The 22,965-nt window shown below is 29.9% G+C and overlaps 2 protein-coding genes across 2 annotated transcripts in view; one reads left to right on the top strand and one right to left on the bottom strand.

Moving 5' to 3' along the window:
- LOC119686454 (serine-threonine kinase receptor-associated protein-like) overlaps positions 1–22,965 on the bottom strand; it is a 269,963-nt gene that overhangs the window by 136,303 nt on the left and 110,695 nt on the right. The gene's annotated exons all lie outside the window — the stretch shown is intronic.
- Positions 1,148–22,329, top strand: LOC119686446 (5-hydroxytryptamine receptor 2A; the record flags this gene model as incomplete). The annotated part of the gene is given in 3 exon segments (XM_038101029.1): positions 1,148–1,366; positions 11,845–12,654; positions 22,267–22,329. Coding segments are annotated over 2 exon segments (1,008 nt in total), but the record flags the coding sequence as incomplete, so codon positions are not given.

The following is a 22,965-nucleotide window of genomic DNA, read 5'->3' as shown; positions in this document are numbered from 1 at the left end:
ATATATTTATCAATCCATCCACTAAAAACAAACATAACTCAAAACATCAATTAACAAAATGCATCCAAATAATGACAGAATAAAACTTAAATAGAAAATAATAAATAAAAAAAATACTGGATAGCTATATACGTATCAAAAACACGGATTAAAAATGACTGTATTAACCCTATGTATAATAATTTTTGTATTTCTTAAAGTCTTAAATATCTGTCAACTACTGTCGAGTTGCGTTATAAGTTAATTACTTAATGAAAATCACATTCATCTATTCTAGTTTTAGGTATGGAATTTTTAACTTAAAATCGGTATTTGTTTATAATAATTAAATTCAATTATATTAAAATTTTACAAAATCGTCTATAATTAATTCACACAAAATTCTAGTCATTCTTTATTAAATTTTTTCAAAAAAAAAACTCTAACAAGAGAACCCAAATAGTAAATTCTTAACTTATTTAAGCCCATGAAAAAAAGGTCAACAATATGATTTTGGCCTCTCAATTACTTCAATTTATAAATGGTTTCAGGCAGAGTAGAGCTCAGTTAAAAAAGTTATTGTAACCACAAATTTAACGAAATAATATGAAGGCACTTGCTTGAAACATCAAAAGGGACAGAAATAAAAGTCCATTTATTGCATTAGAAATATTGAAGAAATTGGAAAAATTGGCCAAAGTATTTTCCAATTATTTTTAAGCTCTTCCTACCGAAATTGTTTGCCCGGCCTGCCATAGCCAAAGGCCAAGTAATAATAGAAAAACTTATGGATGCATGAGAAGAAATAAATAAGGAAGAGAAAGTGATACAAAAGAGTGAAACTCCCAAAATTTCATTTACGTACAAATTACGGATTATTTAGCTATAAAAAGGTCAAGACTGTGCAATTTACATTTCTAAGTAGCAGAGTAATCATTTGTTTTACTCCTCACTGCAATGTATTTATCTTTGAGCACCGCTGCCAGGGACTTTACGGTTTGAGAGTGCGAAAATGTAGCATTTTAAATAGGTTTGCATATTGAAGAAGTATTTATCAATTTGTTGCCATTTTTTACAATTTTACGATATTTCAACTGACCCTTTTTTTCGTTATTTTATTTCGAAAAAATTTTTAATTCTTCTTTTCTCTCTGCTACTATATTTTAAGGTTGATGTAACAGATCAGAAGAAACGTCGACGCCTTCGATTGCGTATCGGGAAACAAGCGGGTGAACAAGGTGCAACTGGCCCAGCTTTAGGTTTGGTCGAGGGTAATTCTACTAATACCGTTAATACAGTGGAGGACACCGAGTTCAGCAGTAGCAACGTCGATAGCAAGAGTCGTGCTGGCAATGAAGCTACAACCACTTTTACGAATTCCGATGAAGTAAGTTGCCATGTGTATTTTTAGGTGATATGATTTTCTGCACTATTTATATTCAATTTTCCGTAATTGGGATAATACTAAAGCAATTTATTATGTTTGATTTTGGCTTACTTTTGCTGCTCCTCAGCATTTTTTTATCCGATAACATATATAGATTTTCATGCAATATTTATGACAAGAAATTTACTAATCTGAACTGAATTTTTTATGAATTTCATTTTTTTTTTGTTCAAACAGTTTAAATCTGAAGATAAATCAATGAGCAACAATTGCTATAGTTTATAAATTTAAAATTTCATAAAAAAAAAGTTTTAATTCTACAAAATTATTTTATTTTTCTCGTACTTTTTCAGTTGAATAAAAAATAATTATTTTTTAATGACGTTTATAATTGGAATTGTGTGTTCTAGGTTTATTATTCATTTTTTTTTTTGAATATTAAACAACAATTTCTTAATTAATGAAAAGTAAAAAAGACTAAAAATAAAAATCCTCAACATCTGCATTTAAAATAATTAAAATATGAAAATTAACAACAGTTAAAATGCCATCATCAAGCACCATGCGGTATTGGAAAGAATATAATAATTAAAATAGTTAAGTCTCGCATTGAAAATTTTACACTGGTTATGAATTGCCATAATGAATTGATTTTAATCTAATGACAAGATAAGATAAAAAAGCCAGACTGCTGGCTAACAGTAATATTATTGAGAAAAGTTAACAGAGAGCTTCAAAAAAAAGAAAATGATTTGAAAAAAAAACCAACTTTGCAGCACAAAAACAACGAAAAACTAAAATAAATTCTTTTGAAATTTCTATAAGATATTTTCGTAGAAACATTTCAATTGATAAAAGGTGCTAGCTAACATCACTAAAAAAGTGAAAAAATTAAATTAAAACAATTTAAAATTAAAACAAAAATTTAAATTCAAAAAAAGGATGATTTCGCTAAAAAAATATTATTGAGTGCTTACTTGCAGCACTAAAAAATATAAAAATTCTGAGTAAAGAGATCATAATATAAGTATATGAAAAAGGAGAAGAGAAAATAATTAGTGAGTAGTCTCACACTCTGGCTGCGAATGCTTTCCACCTAAAAAAAACCAAAAAAAGAATAAAGTATAGTATTAAAAGTATAATAGAATATTGTTTCACAAAAAAAATGGATATGAAAGAGATGTATGTTATGTATAAGCATTTTGAGTATTAAAATAGCCATCTGACATCACAGAAACATGTGATATAAAAAAAAGAATAATTCATTTAAAAGTGCTGAAATGCTTGCTGATTGTAAAAATATCTTCGAAATATAAATTGCATTAATATAAAATATTAAAAAATGCTAGCAGAAAGAACAGTGAACTACAACAACAAAAATTCCTTTTATATTATTTTAATTAATTGACCTTACAGCTGTGTCGAAAAACCCATCATCAGTGGTCTTGGAAATAATACTTGTATTTCATTATTCGTAAATAATTTTTTGTGACTGCTGGTACCAGAAATCGAACTCGTGCTCTGCCAAATGTGAAGCTCAGAGCCAGCGCTCCTTATCCAGCTGACCCAAAGTCGTTCTTGACTTTTACGTTTGCACATTTTATATAATTTAATTAAAAAATTTTAAAATGCGAGTTTACTGCTCAAATTTAAAAATAAAAAAAAGATCTAATGTCTACAAACTGTTTTAAAAAATTTTGCCTAATAGCACCAAAATCACGAAAAATCAGAAATCAATACTTTTGTGAATAGAAATCAATGTGCTGGTAAACAGCACAAAAAATGCCAAAAAAGGAAAAATATCATGAAGTTTCTATTGGGAATGACTAGATATTCAAGTTTATAAAGTGTCAAAGAACGAGAAGAAAATTAAAGAATAATTTCACAAAAAATAACAGATCCATAATATGTATTTTTATTTAAAATCATATTATATTATTATTTGTGGAAAATTATGACACTTTAATTATAACACATGAAATATTAAATAATGCGTGGTATCCGTACAAATTGTTTACAATATCAGATACTCTTTTTATATCTGTATAATTGATTTAAGAGAGAAATTATTCTTTCGTTAATGTAATATTTTCCAGAATAAAAACTATGAATTAATTATGAAGTTCAATCAACATATCATGAAATACAAAAAGTATGCACATGTCATGAAAATATTATAAATAATGAATCTGATCTACTAATTATACATATAGTATCCAATATCCTTAATTTGCACATTCTCGTGAACCCCAACAAGTCAACGTAATGCAATACGTAATTCATGGACTCATGGAAAACTTTTACAAAACTGAAAATTTAATTCAATTACTGTTTCCATTTGCCCATATTGGATGGAGTGCGAGTACAACAAATTCGATGCCCGAGCAGTTACATTACCTACAATCTTAATTGACCAGAAATGCATACGTAAACTTTGGAGCAACAAACACACACACACGATGATGTCCTCACGTAAGGACATCATTACAAATCCATACATAATATATCATTTACATGCGATACGTACGCGTACGCGTACGCGTATTCGTTTACATTTGCGGCGTGTGAAAACTTTTATTCAGTTGAGTTTACATTAAAGAAATGAAAGGAGCAAAAGGAGCAAAAGGAGCAAAAGGAGGATAAGGATATATGTATAGGGTGGGCTCTTACCAAATTCAACCGTAAATGCAAAGGACTTCGTATTCAACGTTAAATGAGAAATTCAATTTGACATTTAACGCGTGTAGTGTCAAACGCGTGTTAAACGTATTTTCTCACTTTTTCGCGCGAATTTAACTAAGTTATTTGGAAATTTAAAGGCGATAAATTGTGCGGCTGAATTTTAAGTGTCACCCAGCTAAGCGCGCACGTTGAATTTTAAATATTACACGAATTCGTACCTGAAAATGTAATAAATTTAAATACATAAATGTTATATGCACTAAAAAGATAAATTGTGTAGACTTTCACAGGCTTATATCAATTTACAGGCGATGACAAATTCGTATGTGCAAATTCATACGAATTATGGAATAACAAAATGTCTACTCATGGGGATATAATTGAGATATTTCCTTATATATAATAAACAAAATTTATTTATGAGATCAAATATTTAACATTATATAACATTTTTATTTAAATTAAAATGATATTATTTTAATTGGCAATGTACACCTCTTCAATTACTTATATATAAAATAATGGCGTACAGAACCCTTTTTTCCTCAATAATTTCTATTATAAAATTATCATATATGTAAAAGACATTTAAAGCCGAGAATTAACCTACTACATTTAACGGAGAAAAGTACACACGATATATACCAACGTTATCCAGAAAAGATTGCAAAACTATGTTAAGTGTGCTATGATAGATAGACCACGTGGTAAATTAGACCACAAACTATTAACGTCAAACCCATGTCGTAAGTCATTAACAATAATGACAAGCGCAGGACATCCAGCTGCCTGTGCTTCAAGTTGTCATTAACTCTCTGATAGTCACTACAACTATAACTCTTACAATTCGAAAATGCCGGGCATCCCTTAATTAGCTAGGTAGACGTGTCAGTGGGTTCCTGGACAAAGAGACATGGGGCAGACGAGATTGCCAAGACAGGCCGTCTGAAACTGGGTCTAACTTATAATAGAGCCGAGATGATGGCTCTTCATATGAGGAGAAAACTGTGCTCCACCTCATGTGTCAGTATCCATCTTTAGCTAGGAGAAGATCTATGGCTTCTCCGAGGCTTCTTTTATTGTCGACCTAACAGAGTTCTGATTCTGCAAAATTATGGACTTAGCCAAGTTTATAGAATTTTCAGGTTTGTTCATTTTTACATACGCTGACCCTTAGCGTACGATAGAGGCCATTAACAGGCCATTATTTGGCTTAAATGGGCTCTGGTTATAAGGCCGACATTCTAACCTAACCTAACCAGTGGTGGTGGCTGTGGTTAATACCCAAACTTACGCGGGAAGAATGATTGTATTTTGCTTTCATTTGGCAAAAAGTTGTGTGTTCACATCGAGTGCTCTGACCCAAAAATCGGCAGAAGTTGGAGGAAGCCTCGCTCCTTACCAAAGAGGAAGTTGTCTTCAAATAACTTTAAATTCCATAGAATTTCCAATGTGGTATTTATGGGCCTATTATATTGATAAAACACACTTAGAGCATAGTGATCTTAAGCCTTCACAGGCAAGTTCCCACGTTAAACAACACTGAATGAACTAACCTAACCTTGAATGTGCAGAGCGCTAAGAATAGAGTAGGCTTTTAAATGTTTCTTAGGTTTACGTTTAAGGAGTTCACAATTAAGGAATATAATAGACCTATCAGGAGATAGAAGCACTCCTTAGATGCATACTATATATAATGCCTCTATATAGCGACTAACCAGCTTAACTTAACTAAACTTATATATATGAAATAAAAATATCTCTGTATCTTTTACCATATATTGTATGCCATTAAAGTTAATATATCTCAAGTCAAATATAGAATTCTATCAATATTTTTACATCAATTAATTCACTCACTTTAAAAAGCTACAATATTAAATTTCAATTCAATCAATATTAAATCCTGTCGTTCTATCGTAATTGCTCCTTTAACAATTCATTACCGAAATGTCAGCACCTGTTAACCGAAAATTGCGGTCTGGACTAAACACACAACGGCATTTATAAACCAAACATAAATAAATAAAAATGTACGAAAATTTATTTACAAAAGGACAAATCCAAAGTAAATTACTTATTTCAAATTATTTTTTGTATATTTTACTTTTGTCTGTGTTTTGTATCTTTGTTTAAGGTAACTTTAACCCTCGTTCCGATACTGATTTTTATATTCTATTTGTGCACGATTCCGTTTGTTTATCGAAAGATGTTATTATACATTTATCTATTTTTATCTTATAGATTCTTCTATTCTTCTATTCTTCGATTCTTTCTCTTATATTTATTTTCATTTTGATTTTTATATTTATTTTTATTTTATTTATACTTATACTTAGTTGTATTTTGTTTTCCTGATCTGTTTGTGACAGAATTACTGACCGTAAGAGAAACCATACCAAACCATACCAAATCAAATATTTAATCTTTATTCTTGTTGAATATTTGTTGAATCGAATATTGTTGCATGAATTTGCTATTTGCTATTTGGTATTTGGTATTTTCTTAGCTGATAAATGGCAAAGGTGCAGTCGTAGTCCGAAACGTGGTAGGTAGGCCTTTGATCTTACGGCCCTTAAAACAACACGAAAAAATCCGTAATAAATTCACTTCAAGTATTTGGTAGGCTGATTTTTATTTATTTAAGATATTAAATTTGGTAGCAATAATTTATTTTCAGTTAGCAAGAAGTAGGCACACAACTAGATTTATTGAAATTTTTTGCATATCATGTTGCCTTCTCTACCATTCCACTACCATTTAAATATTCTACTCGTAATACTATACAATAAATACGACGAAATATAAATAAAAATAAAACAGATATAACCATAATTCGACTTATGGTAATATAATGTATATCAAAAATCTTTTAATCTTTAAATCTTGCTTATAACTTACTGCTTCATTAAATTCTTAATTCTTACGAGCAATGTTTGTTTAGAGGTTAAATTTTTAAGTTGAAAACCCTATTTCTGGGGGCAACTATTTTGGAAATTAACAATTGATTTATTTTTAGTATACATTTTGATTTTTTAAAATAAATAAACTCATACACTGCATGAATTACAAAGTAAATCCCTTCGGTTCGCACACGCATGCAGTCAGTGCTTAACTTAAATCATAAAAAAGGTTTACTTATTTCATAGCACTAATTTAGCTGTAATGTTTAAGTAACATAAACTGTCATTCAAGGCATTATACACTTACTTAATGGTTTAACATTTTATAAAATAATTTAAAAATAATTTTACTAGAGATATTCTAGTATTCATACGAAATACAAAATATTTTCGTTTCAATTAATCGCAGACGCTAGCATAAAATATTTTCAACAATCGCAGAATTATGTTAAACTGGGTGCCCAAATTGGTAACATATCCTATTTCAATAATTCCTAGTAAGAAAAAGCATACAATAAGAATCAAACAGTCAAGAACCAGTTGGGAAATCTTACCTTTCAAACTCATAAGGAATCATACATAAAATAAAAGTAGCAGAACGAGTAACAGTAAAAGGTTCTAATAAGTTTTTGCACGTAAATCAACGAAGCGGAGCACTGCGACTATGTTTGATCTTTTGAGCTGCAATAGACCTTAACCGAATAGAAGACATTCCGACTTCCTAATGAAAGCCAGAATGCCAGCCGTTGAGGACGTTCTAATGTCAAAAAGGGAGAGTAGTTCTTGACCCAGTGACCTCTTCCTGTCCCAAATCAAAGCTGGGCAGTCACAGAGAATGTGACTGGAAGTCTCGTCTGCTTCTAAGCAGAGTTAACAATCTATCTCTTCGGATCCATGGCGACCCGTTAAATATCCCACCAGCAAACTCAACTCTGTTCTGCTGAAAAAGGACACCTTACCATGAATGTAGGGATAAACTAATTAAAGATGATAAAAATCATTCTTAATGTCAAAAAGTAAACATGAACATAGATTGTAAATTAAATGTAGTGTTTTTAATCGAAAAAAATGTAATAATATTACCAAAAAAAATTAAAAAAAACTTTATTTTTGTTCACAATGTTGTTACTCGTATATCATAAAAAATATGCACCCTCGGAATATTAAAAAGATGTATACTCTATTTAAGTTATTCTTAATAAGCTACGAATACATTATTTCAATTATGATAATCATAGTAACGATGTCAATGATGAGTAAAAAATGTAATCATGTGAAAAGGACGATAAAAATGATAAGAAATTATGTATGTGTATACGGTATACGGTATACAGTATACCCACAGTTAATTGCATGAAAATATAATATTATTTTAACAGCACTCATACGCACTGTGGTCCAAAATAAAAACGTTAGTAATTAAAATAATTATAATGAAATTTAATTAATTAATAGCTTTAAAAACAGTTTTGAGTATTGAGAGATTTATTGTTTTAATTATTTAAGTCGTGATTTCTACATCAACTACGAATTTTCGTAATGACAGTAGTAAGAAACTACTATCGAGATATTTAGTAGTGCATAAATTATTTAGTTAAATACAGTAGTGAACTGTAAATATAGGGAATTCAGAATGTGAACAGGAGTGTAAAGGAATTTTCAAACTTAATTTAAACTTATGACAATTAAATTAATTAAGTCATACATATCACAATGTGTAGCTACATTACATACTAGCTATAATATATTCCATATTTAAATTAATATTATAATATAACTTTGTATCTTTAAAACACTTAATATTTCCTTCCTTTCTGTGCTTAATATACCCAACAAAAATATAATACACAACTTTTAATATTTTTTACTTTAGTGGTTCTGCAGTATTTTTTAACATCGTTATCCTTTTAAGCTTAACTTGAAATTCCCGCTAGATTACCATGGACGTATACATTGGGCTAATTTTACGCTGGACCGAATTTCTTAAATTTCTTTTGGCCTAGTCTTAACCAATGTTTCTTTTTGTTTTTTTTTTTTTCATCTCATGCAAAAACAATTTATTTATTTTTATCGCTTTGATTATCCTCTCGGTTTCTGGCCTGAGCATAATTTTTGCAATAACGACTGCTTTAATGCGAAATTATTGAATGTGTATTTTTTTTTGTTATATGAAAAAAGTTTTCGCTATAAAGGCGACCTTATAAAAAATGACACAAAATAAGAGGAAAGTAAAATTATAGGAAATAAAAAGCAAATAAAACAAATGCTGAGGAAATATGTAGTCGGATCCTACGTATATACTGAAACTGAAGAAGACTTTGGCTTTGTTTACTGAAACTGTGCCTCTGTATTCGTATTCGTATTTTTATTTATTTTTTACTTATTTTACGGTTGTAATAAATGTGACCATATTTCTTGATAGGGTAGATACTGAGAGTGAAAGGAATTCACATTATTGCAGATGAAGACACTGAATTTGAAGTTTTGCCTTTCACTTGAACGCACAACAGCCACATGCATCTATTCTAACTCTTATGCAAATCAGTAACTTTTTGACTGGTTAAGTGTCCATGTTTGGGGAAATTATAAGATAACCATTCAACTATTATTCAAAGCTGCTTTTATACATGATAAGATAAATACATATTACATAAATCTTAAATTGCAAATATAATATAATTCAAAGTATTGAACTCAGCATGAATTGCTTCCTACTTGAGCTTCAGTTACACAAGTTCGATTGAATTGAAGCTAACTAAAGTGGTTAGTTGACCGCATTGAATATATGTGAATTCAAGCAAGGAAATTATTTCATAAAAGCATCAAGAAATGTAGGAAAATATATCTTAAATTTTTATATATTTTTTTATTTAAGAATGCATTAAGCTGTTTTTAGCATATGAGAGATTATGTAAAAAACTGAACAGCAATAAAGACAAAGTTTCTAACTACATAACTACAAACTTCATTTAGAGAAATTAGGTATGTGTGAACGTCAGTATTCATTAGCCCGTTGTGATATAACATAAACGAAGCAGGGCTTCTAATAAATTATCACCCATCGTTGAACCTTTTTATTGCTATAAATTTTGGTAACCGTGTATGAGCCTCATTGACATGATATGAAATATCTTACAACTGATATTAACTTAGTTAATTAGTTAGTTAGTTGTGTTGGAGGTAAGAACGAATTCTCCTCAGTTTGCTAAAAAAAAGCAAAATCTCTTAATAGAGGATAGTAGAGAGAAGGTCAAACTAGAACCAGCCAGAGGCATTTATAAAACCAACACATTAACTTATAATAGTCATTTTTAAAGCAGTGAAAGTGCTTAAAAGTATGTGATACTTATACTTGAGGTATGTCAAACTATAAGACAGTATCTGGTCATAACATACTTTTCCAATGCAGTTGTAACTTCCTTCCTGTCATTGGTACAGCCACAACTGTAGTTATTGGATGTGATATCTCTTCTTAACTCATGTCAACCTATAAGACAATGTCTGATAAAATCTTCTGTTGCTATTGAAATATAATGGCTTTGCCTGGCAAAAACTCGTTGATGTCTTTAAGTATCATTTTCGCCAAAAGAGACTTACGTCTAAACTAATTATTTCATATATCCATTGTTCAATGTACCCCAATGAATCTTATAATCTTATTTTTTCCATAGTTTTTACAAAATAAAGTAGTTATATCATATGGTTTTGTCAATATGAAATCTATTAAGTGTACTCCAGTTCGTTGGTCTCAAGCATTCAAAAATATCAACTGGATTTAGCCTTATTAGTTTATATAATAACTTATTATTTATTATGATCTCAAGTCTTTTGCATCGTATTTCTCTAATATGTGCCTTGGCAATTCAATTTCTTCATCGCAGAATCTACATATGAAACCTATATTCCTCGTCCATTGAAAATTAGAAAGTTCCTATGAGGACAAGTATTTCATAAATTGATTTCATTTAAATCATCTTAATTTTACTGATATTTCTATTGGTAGTTTAACTCAATATATCCAAAAATTTTAACAAATAAAAAACTATCCAATAAAAAATAAAAAAAAAACAAATCTATTTATTATTTTTTTTTTCAAATAACCAAAATATAATATGTATATATACATTTAGGACAATTCCTTTAAAAAATTTTATGCAAATAAATTTTACCGTAATGAACATCAACGTTTATTTACCTGGTCATCAATTTTTACTCTTGTGATTTTATTTCTAATAATTTAAAGCCTCAAATGTACCAAAATTTGATAATAAAATCTGTAGAAAAAGTAGAAGGCCTGTAATGAAAAGAACATTTCAGCATTTGCATTTCAAGCAGACTATATCTAACTAAGTTTCGAGAATGGCGGATGGGGCTCCTTAAATCAGCGTTTCAACGATGCGCTTCATACTTAAGGGAAGTAAATATTTACTCTATTCCATTTGGATATCAAATTTATTATCTAAAAAATTTATGCATAAAGTGAATAAAGCGTAAAATACGCTCACAAAAATTTATGATTGCAATTTGCTTGATTTGTGCGTCCAACGTTGATTTAAAATGCTAATTTTCATGTGAGGAGGGGGGAATGAAATAAAATCGGAAAGCTCAGCAATTTTCACGGCTTTAAAATTGTACTTAAAACGTATTTTGGGCATAAAATAGAAATAAACGATTTAATTAGCTAACGGAAAGCTTATTAAAAATGTAAATATTTTGAATTGTTGCCGAATAAATTACAGTTTCCCTCCACCCAAAAAATGAAATGCAAATGATACAATCATAAATAAAATAAGTCAAAAGTCTATAGTATATCTATAGTAACTTTCTTTAATTAGATACACTTTTTAATTATTATTTTGATAACAACTTTTAATGGAACATATTTATTTACAGTTGGCGACAACATCTGCACATCAAATATCGACTGTATCCCACCTAGTAGCTTTGGCCAATCAACAACATGCTGCAACAACATCAGGAACAAAATCTCAGAAACATATTTCTTTAGAGCTGACCACCGTATCAACAACAAACACAAACGCCGATGTAGAACTTGCGACTACAGCAATTACTTCACCCACCAAAATCACAATTGTAGCATCGAATGGCACAAATAATATTGAAGTGCTGGAGGATCCACAATTGCAACAACAACTCCACCAAGTACAACAACACACCACAACTGGCGGTGCCAGTACCTCAAATGCCACTACAATTACTTCCATATCCGCAATTTCACCACAAACACCAACTGCTTGCCTTGGTGCTTGTAGTCAAATGCATCAATTGAGCGACTCTGCAAGTGCATCCAACCAAGTTACCCCAGTACCGAGACCAAAAAATTCACAATATAGTATATCGAATCCATTGCATAAGGTAGCAAAGCGTAAGGAAACTCTTGAAGCCAAGCGGGAACGTAAGGCCGCCAAGACTTTGGCTATTATAACGGGCGCCTTTGTGGTTTGTTGGCTGCCATTTTTCGTAATGGCGTTAATGTTGCCACTTTGCGTTGCATGCCGCGTCAACGATAGCGTTCTTTCACTGTTTCTTTGGCTTGGTTACTTTAATTCAACGCTCAATCCAGTCATATATACTATTTTCAGTCCGGAATTTCGGCAGGCGTTTAAACGGATACTTTATGGTGCTCACCGTTCTGCACATTACCGCAGCGGCAAAATATAAATAAAAATGCTCAATTGTGAGGTAAGAAAATATTAAGAATTATTTGATATAATATAAACATTTACAAACATGTATTTACATATACTATATATGTATATGTAAAGTACTTCATTGTAATATATTACTGCATATATCACATAGGCTATCATGAAGTAAATTCAAACTACAAATAGTTCAAGTAGTGTAAAACCATTCGTTATCTTAATTAAGCAAGATAAATACATAGTCAAGTTGAAGGAGCACTAACTAGACTTGAACTATGAGACTGAAGAACACCCGCACGCAACTGATGCTTCTGGAGAGACATGCTACGTTAGACCTAAACCCGATAACGAGTTATTATAGCCAAATAAAAAACAACTCAAATTTAAAGTCAATCTCACAATATTAAAGCTGATAAAGCATTATCTCTGTAAACTTAATCATATCCGTATTAAATTTAAATACAAAACTTTGCACAGCACAATATATATTGATCCCCATTTTCGTAAATACTTGAAATTGACCGATAGAAAAGACTATTATAAATTATTTAGACAATATTTATATAATTATTAGAAGTGACAATGGTACAATGCGATCGATAAAATCTCTTCTGTTACACCTGGAGAGAGTCTTAGTTAACTCAGACATTTTAAGACTGCTGACAAACCAAACAATAATTCTTGATTCACAATCCCGGACTAAATTTGACAGACTAAAAGCTGCCAAAGAATGTATCGCAAAGCGTTGTAATATAGTAATAAAGAGAGAGAGAGAATCTTAGTTAACCCAAATCTTTTAAGACTTTGACAAACCAAACAATATTTCTTGATTCACAATCCCGGACTAAATTTGACAGACTAAAAGCTGCCAAAGAATGTATCGCAAAGCGTTGTAATATAGTAATACAGAAAGAGTGAAAGCCATAGTTAACCCAAATCTTTTAAGACTTTGACAAACCAAACAATATTTCTTGATTCATAATCCCAGATTAAATTTGATAGACTAAGCTGGCAAAAGGATATATCACAAAGCGTTGTAATATAGTAATACATCTGCTTAGTGTTCGAGCACGGCACTTTCCGGGCACCCTGTATATTAAAGTAATATGTTTGAAAAATATAAATAAAATAGATTAAAGTATTATCCTAAAGCTGTGCTTCTTATAAAGAAGCACTTCTTAAAGTGTAATAAAGATCTAAGATTCGTCACACTTAAGTACCAAGATAAGCTTCGCTGGGTTGCTAAAAATGTTTTTTCTTCGCACTTAATTTGTTTAAGTGAAAACTTAGCGGTCTGACTTTAACAACATAAAGTCTTTACAAAAAAAAAAAAAATACATAGCAAATCTATTGAAAAACCTCACTCTATCTCGTTATAATTTTCTTCAACGTTCTACTGGGAAAACTGCTTTCATTGTTATTTGCATAAATTTGTGTAGTAGCGATTGGGGAGTTTGAGATATTAGTTGTGCAGCAAGGAACTTTGTCGTAAGAGAAACTAATAGAAATTGCATTAACGCACACACACATGCATAATTTATATGTACAAAAACTTCAAAGCAAAAAGTTATACAAGCGCGAAACTCAGGGAATAACGTTGAAGGAGTTTAGCGTGTGGAGTCCTGAAAAAATGCACTTTACAGTAAGACAGTTTCATTGTCACGAAAAAAGGATAATGTGGTGTGTGATATTTTAAATCTAAAAAGAAAACAGCATCTGAATGAAGAAAATGCTTTAAAGAAGGATTTCTTTAATATATGATATATGTTGAACCAAAATAAAGTTACTCGAAATTTTATTACTCAGACTTAGCTACAAATATTAAATGTATCTAAGTATATATACTTTGAGATATATACTTTATATATATAAACTTCAAAAAATTTTATAACAGATTTTCAGGAACATTAGATATAGTTAGGCCTGTGTGTACAATATTAGTATCTACACATACACATATTAGTGCATAATTTTGTATGTAGTACACAATTTTCATGTAGATACATATTTTCCTTAATATATTTCAATTATTCTGGTGTCATATGGATAAAGCGGTTTCACTTTTCTTGTTCTTTACTAATTCTAAAAAAACTTCTAAAGTTTGCATTTCATTTTATTTCATTTTTTTTTTAAAGTTTGTGCAATATTCTTACCAATATTGCCCTTGAGGGTCCTATCTTGTTGCACAGAGTTGGTTGCATTTACTTAAAAACTAATGTTCACCAAGCCCCAATGGCATTGCGAAATATGAGAAAATAATTAGGAATAAGGGTTCACAAACAAAACCTAAACATAAAATGCACTTAAAAATATTTGCTCCAAGCAATTAAAAAAGTGTAAGTATTTAAATGCTTGAAAATAATATCTACAGAAAACGTTTACCATTGAATAATACACATATTTAAATCTAAATCTTCTGTTTCACTAATTATTTCAATATATCTTAAGGAATTTTCTGCAAGCACTAAATAATATTTATAATATTTAATGAGTTTATAATTAGGATCTTAATACTATCTCAGTGAGATAGCCACTTTGCGTACTGTGTGGATCTTGTATTGTTCTGTCGCTACATAATACTTCATAATAATTGAAGGCAACTTTTTTTTATAGTTCTCTTTTTATACTATTTTAGTTTTGTTTATTTATTATTATTATTTATTATTGTTAATTATTATTATTATTATTGTTAGGGAATATGCCACTTCGACCGTCGGGTCTATTGTGCCTCATTCTGGGCTTAGAATAGATCTCTAAGTCTACTACTCTAAAAAGTAGTATAGAATCTACTTTACAGAGTTATTCCCATTAGCGCAACACATGTGTGGTCGACACCTCATTCTCTTCACAGAATCCACAGTTTGCATCCGTAGGTACACCCAGTCTCGTAAGGTGGTGTTTTAGTTGACAGTGTCCTGTTAGGATTCCTGTGATAATTCTAAGTTTTTCTTTTGATAGGTTCATACAATCCTGTTATCTTTTATTGTTATAGGTGCCATTAAGTGATTTAGATCCTTTTTAATGCTGGTAATCCTTTATTTCTATGATAGAAAGGAGCTTAGTATATTCTAGTCTACAAAAGGGTTTCGGCGTCATTATCGGGTTTGTTGACTTTAGATAAATATCATTACTAATTAGGGTAATGATTAGATTGTAGTGGAGGGCGGCTGCTCAAAGCCAACTTTAGCTAAAATAATACTGAATTAAATGTAATTATTAATACTGATCAATTTTTGCTTAGTCTAATGAAGTGATAAACAATAATCCAGTCAAGGCATAAAGAGAGGTTTTAAAGAAATCTAGCAGTTAATAGAGAGTAAAAGTGCTCAAGTGCACTGACTGACTCAACTAGCTTCAACATAATATTAAATAAATAAACTCAATATAATTCAATTAATTTTGTATGGATAAGTCTCTAATATCATACGTCATACGTAGCATTCAACATTTTTCTTTTGAATGCGTAGTTTTGAAATTTCATGCATTTTAATAGAAAGCAGCATCTATTTATATAGATATATAGATATATATATGAAAATAATCAAATTATAATATAATTATAATTAGCAAAATTCAATGCCTTCTAATTTCTGTTTGCATTTAATCGCTTACTGTCAAATTCATTAAAAGTAATTTTCGTTGTCATTTTTATTTGTCAGCAGCTTATGAAATGGCCATTTTCAATTTACTGTATTAAAATCACATAATGATAACCCACAAAAGAGGGAAAATTAAGAAAATCTAGAAAAGTACAAAGTCTCTAAAAACTTAACCTCGCCGCCGTCATACTTAAAACATCATTATAGAATTGGTGGCACCCGTCCCCCGCTGCAATTCCTGCTAATGACAAAATGAATGCCACTTCTTCCGCTCTACCCTACGTCCTCACGAAAAAAAAATATTGGTCTTATCAAGCAACACAGCTGCCAAGCACAAGCACAAGCACAAAAACAAATAAAAACTAAAAACTTTTTTATTTTCGGTTATTGGAAATACTTAATTCAAAGTGTTGCGCAGAGCAGATTTTTTGCGCGCCAAAATGCTTTGCCACTCAAGAAATTACTCAGCAATTCCACGATTTCCTAGTCGTAATAACTTTTCACAATATTTCCTGCAGATAAATGAAAATTATTGAAGTTTTCGTTTTCTTTTCAATGAAATTTTGTAAATGAAAAACTAACGAACAAGAACTTCGCTCCTATGAACCTAAGAGGCTGTTGATGGCGCTGTTGTTTTTGGTTTTGTTGTCAAGTGTTTTTTGCGCCACACTTCACCAACGGAAACGGAAATAATACGCACACACACATACACACACACGCACAAATGCTTACTGGCAAGCGCTGAAATGGCCTTAGGCGTTGAAAAAATCTTTTATTGAAAAAGAAATTTAAATTGATTGGTTGATGGATTATTTTACATCCTTTCGGTTGCTTTTAACTAACAGAAGGATAAAAACTGTCATGTTAAAGGTTCAACAAGGGTTCTTATTTTATTGGGTAACAAGGCAGCACATTGAACTATGATTATTTGAAAGTGCTTACGGTGTCTAAAAATATAAATATAAATTTTTACATATTTGCGTTTTTGCGTTTTTGCGTATTTGCGTATAAAAAAATAATGAAATTCTTCAATTCAGGAATCAAGTTACGCATTTTTAACGAAAAAAAAATATTTAAAGGTCATTTCATCAATTTTTATATATTTGTATAAACTATATATATTAGAATTGTGCATTCTAATGAAATGACTCTCATTTGGACTCTCATTAATAAAAACTCAAAATTATTTAAATTGTTTATTTCCATAAAAATACATCTGTTTCGAATAAAACAGTGGGTAATACTATAGTAAGGAATATTAATCTAAACATATATAGTAATACACTATCTCTTATATCGTCGATTATTATTATTAACAAGTGCAGATTTTGAACCTAGTTAAATTTGTAAAGCAAGCGGAGGTGTCAAGAAACTAAGTCAACGCTGCATTCGATTTGTATTAGACAAAGTTTTAATTAATTTCATTTTTTATATATTAACTTATATATATACCACTTTCTAAATAAATTTTTATGTATATCATACCATCTATTTATGTATAAGTTAACACCCACGTATTCTCAATTCTGGCCCTGCGCTTGGTTTCATTAACGGAGTAATCATGCGATATTATTCGAACATATGATTGCTGCCAAGTGGGACATAATCTTGTTTGACTGGAAAAGTTCCGTTTGGCTTCGGTAGCTCTCAACTCCACATGCTCGTTCAGTTTTACTTAGGCTATTAAGTGAACCACACGTGAAACATAAACCTCGTTTTTATTTAAAATATTATAATTAACTATAATTAGCTTCGGTAGCTCTCTGGCTTCGGTAGCTCTCAACTCCACAGACTCCACATGCTCGTTCAGTTTTACTTAGGCTATTAAGTGAAGCACACGTGAAACATAAACCTCGTTTTTATTTAAAATATTATAATTAACTATAATAATAAATTTAATATCATTGTATATATAGTAATAAGTTATATCATAACAGGCAGTTATTCTAGTATTATTATATGATGCTCTAAAAAACACACGTATCAGGATGATGCACCGATAAACGCCCTTTTAGAAATTCCAAGGAATTTTCGCCGGCATCAATTGAAGTTATGTTTGACATAACTTACTTCTTGATGAGGAGCAAGGCGCAAGGTACTGTTTTTTGGGTCACAGCACCCGATATACATACGCAATTTCACGCCAAATAAAAGTAAAATACAATCATTCTTCCCGCATAAGTTTTAGTATTAACCACAGCCACCATGACACTTCCAATCTTAATAGATCAGAACAGCCGAAGTTCCGGGCAACTGACTCCCGTGTTACCAGATTTACACATCCTATAGGATGTCACAAGTGGAGACACTCACCTAATACTGTTCACACTCCAAACAGTGCCGGATTAACGCCGGGAATTTAGCCTCCTCTTACGACCGGTAGGCCTTACTTCAGAAATATTCTAACTCCTTACCCGCAGGGGGATCATATCGTACAATTTATAATGCCATCTCCTATTTTCTTCAAAACTCAAAATCTGCTGATTGAGCGGTGATAAATGTTTACAATGTTTACAACTATTCTAATCAGCACTGCTAAATCACCCACAATGCACTAGCCCGCTTCCTTGGCTAAACCCACTTAAGTCATCTTGAGGTTCAACTATCCAACTTCTAAGCAACTTCACAAGTTGCAATTGCACCATTGTTGTATGATTATAGTGAAATTTATTTGATTCTCTGTGTGATAATCTTCAAGTTAGCTATATACCCCAAACTATGGCATTGGATCATAAGAAAATAATGATATTGGATCATACTAAAATGTTTTATATTTGAATTTGACAAAACCGTATATGCTTATACTACATGTTTTAAAATATCTGAGCATGTTATGTTTTCCATAATTGTCTCCTTTAACGGAGACCATCTTGTAATCATGTACCCTGAAGAGACAATCTTTTGTTCATACACCAATCAATATTTCGCAGTTCCTTCAAGAGACAGTGAGATCAAATTTCTTGAGTTTTTCGTTTCTATCCGTTAGTGATCCGTCTCTATCCTATCATTGGTTCTATTAACAAGATCTGATCTGATTGGCGTACAACCTGAAAACTAATTAAGTTTTAAGTTGGTAGATATAAAAAAATGTTTAAATTAACAAAAAGGACACTAAATTCGTAATTATATTTTTCACTTAAATGACACACTTTACCTTTACTTTGTAAAGTTTCCTTTGGGAAAAATGCATATTTCTATTAAAAGGATTTTTTGTATAAGAAAAAGTTTAGTGAATAGGCTTATATTTCTTTATTTTGTAATTATGAATAGAAATCCACTGTAAATATTTATGCTCTAATAAATCAAGTAAATGCTAATGAAGATTGAACCCACAAAGTGTGGTTAAGCCAAATTATTCCTTTGACTTTGCATTATTCAAATCAGATGCCAAGAAATCAACTATAGAATTTATTCCTTTAATTATCCTTAATTTTAAAGTATTTACGATTTCCAAAAGAAAAAGTCAGGCTACTTGAACCGTTGTTTGAAGTAAAGGACCTTACTTTTTTAACGTAAAGGTAACGAATATTAACTAAAGATTAGAATTAAAACAATTTATAAACAAAAAAAAAATCCTTTTAAAAAACTTGATCCTTTAATTAAAAGAAAGAATGTACCAGCAGCAGCTTTGTTCTCAATAATTAACTATGTATAGCATAAAATAAATTGAATACGTACGAAGGTAGAATAAATGCTTAATAGGCGCAAGAATAATTTTTAAATCCACAAAAAAAGGCATTTCCGTTTCCTCTCATTTATATTTTTATTGCAATTTTATTTTATTTTTTTATTACGAATTTTCATTTCTTCTTGAAAGGTAACCTTCACAACTTAACTCCTTTCAGATTTTAATGACAGCTTACAGAATATTTAACCTGAAAGTGAAACTCAATATAATTCGACATTAAGATAATTGAACCTTTTACAGCTCCTTCAGCAACTCCTTCAAGGATATGCTCGAAGATACATCATAAGGTGTGTGCTGTGCTTAACGAATTTTGTTCTTAAATTAAAGGATAAAATTTATAGCTTATTAATAAAAAATAATTAACAGAAGGATATCTACGTTAATTGAGAATTAGGCACAAAAGGAATAATTTATGCGATCATAAATTCTTTTGGACTTTTAATGAACAAAAATGTATGGAATACTAACGATTTTTGGCACAAAAACTCAATATTTTCAAAAATATTTTCATTTTTTAATTTCTAAGATATGTTTTTATGGAATAATACGATATTAAATAAATTAACCCATAAAAATTTTTTTTTTTAATTTTAATTAATTCGAAATAGTATATTTAGTCTCCATAAAGCTGACATTTATGATTAGTTATAACGTCGACCACTGTTTAGAAGCAAAAAGTTAATCCGATAAATGGAATACTCATTCATAAAGAAATTATCCGGTCATCAAAAAAGATGTTCAATCTGATAATTTTTTGCCTCTACTTCGAAGAGTTTAAGCGTCAGAGTGCAGAATAATTGCAGAATATTCGATCTGTCATACTTTAAATAATATAAATGATTCACAATAAAAATAATGTAGATTACTTGGTTTCCTAGAGTCGATGATATGAGTAACACCCAGAGGAAAGCTTAAAGTGTTAACTGTTACCAATTGCATTATTTATATATGAAGTTTATGTAGGCAGTCCAAAATTTAAAACCCATTGAAATTACTTATGAAGTGGTTCCAATTGAATAGATTTGCAGCCCACTTATGACTATGTATCATCTATATGTATACAATATGAAATATATAGATTTTATTCTTTATAAATGATATGCTAAAGTTTTGTTGAATCTTGTAAAAATTCTAATGAAATCCACTGATTTAATTGAGATGTCCTGCCGAGATATCAGTGTTCTATTTTAGGATTCTTGAAAACTCTCCACAATAATTCTCACTAATTCTGAATTTTGATTAGCTATAAGAACAATTAAGGAGGTACTTAACAACTACTTTGTCACTGTTGAGCACATTTGCAATGTAACTTGACTATTTTCTTCAGTTAATATGTTCGGGTTGTACACAGTACCACAAGAACGTGAAACCTAGAACCTAGAATTTAGTTCAAATTATGCTAAACTATTGAAACTCTTTCATAAAATGATGATATACTGTATAATATAATATAGAGAGATTTTTCGAACAACACTGAATTGCAACAACAAAATTTTATTATTTAATGTTAATTTTTTGGAATAGCAAAGAAAAGGCAAGAACAAAATTTTAGTTAATTTATTGAAATTTGGCTGAGCACATAACGCTGTTTAGAGTATTGTCAATGACTCATCATCAGTGGTCTTAGGCAATATTCGAATCAATTAGTTTATAGCCCATATATAATTTGTTAGGACTGTAAGCCCCAGGCTTAGAACTCGTGCCTGTTAAATTGAAAGCGATGACTAATCATGTTTTTGCACAAGTAGCCAAGTCTGCACAAACGTTTAATGCTCAAGTTCCAGGTTTTTTATCACTTTTTTTTACTTTTAAAGTGTCACTAACCAAAGCACTTACCGTGCTTTAAATTAAAACGAGCTTATAAACCATAACTTTATTGGAAAACATAAGTTCGGGGAATTTTTGAAGTTTTCTATATTATCATTTTAATTAATTACTTTACTGCTTGTTTCGAAATTTAACAATTAAAAATAACTACATTTTATTAATTTAATTATTCTATAGCTGTTTTATAATTGCCTTCTAAGTACGACTGCCTTTAAAGTCGTGCCTTAAAGTACGACTTTAAGGCAATTGGTTAAGTAATACTGACTCTGGTACTGGTTACTAGCAGTCTGAAAATATTATTTACGAATAATTAAATATAATACCAAAAGGACATGTGTATTGTCATTACTCGAAGCAGCTTAATGGTCAACCAAAATTAAATTAACTAAAATCAAAAAATTTTGTTCTTGCAATTCACTACTGTTCGAAAAATCTCTCTATAAAATACTATAAAATTTAAATATTTAAAAATAGTATTTAAAAAATACTATAAATTTAATTATATAATATATTTAAGATTTTATTTTATTTATAGATAACTTACGCGTTTCATAAAAAATAATGGAGCAACTTCAAAATATCCTGGAACCACTTTTATTATTAAGGAACAAATTAACTACTAACAAATTAGTAAATAATAAATTCGCTTTAAACTTGAAGTAAGTTCATATATCTAAAATAAAGTTTGTGCTATTAAGTTTTTTAGTATTCTTTTAGAATTTATAAAATATTGTTATTATACTTAATAAAAAAAAAATACTGTTTAAAATTGCTTATAATTTTTAGTTCAGAGGCTGTTATTAACAAAAAAAAATAGTAATGAAACTTTAATTAAATAGTATGAATATTTCTGTATATAATGTAAGTAAAATTGATCATTGCTTAAAAAAAGCAACTAGAAGTAAGAATTAGATTAAGTAACTTGCATATCTGGTAATTTGTGGTTTTAAAAGTCAATATTTCATGAATAAATAAAGTTAAGCCAATAAGATTACGTAGTTGTGAGAAAAATCATTTTTTATACAATTTTACAAACTATACATATACCATCAAATTATTACTTATAATCATTTATTAGCATCAAAAAAAAAAACAAAAACAAAAACATATGGAACTAATATATTAGTCTAGAGTAAAATTGACATAAATACGACTATATCCTAGAAGAAGAACAAATCAATAATATTTTTTCCATTATAATCAGTTGCGACATTTTTAGATCAGTTAAGTTTAT

Source organism: Teleopsis dalmanni, chromosome 2 (genome assembly GCF_002237135.1).
Source record: "Teleopsis dalmanni isolate 2A chromosome 2, ASM223713v2, whole genome shotgun sequence".
Lineage (NCBI taxonomy): Eukaryota > Metazoa > Arthropoda > Insecta > Diptera > Diopsidae > Teleopsis > Teleopsis dalmanni.
The sequence above is the reverse complement of the archived record's forward strand: the minus strand, read 5'-3'. Positions and strand labels throughout refer to the sequence as shown.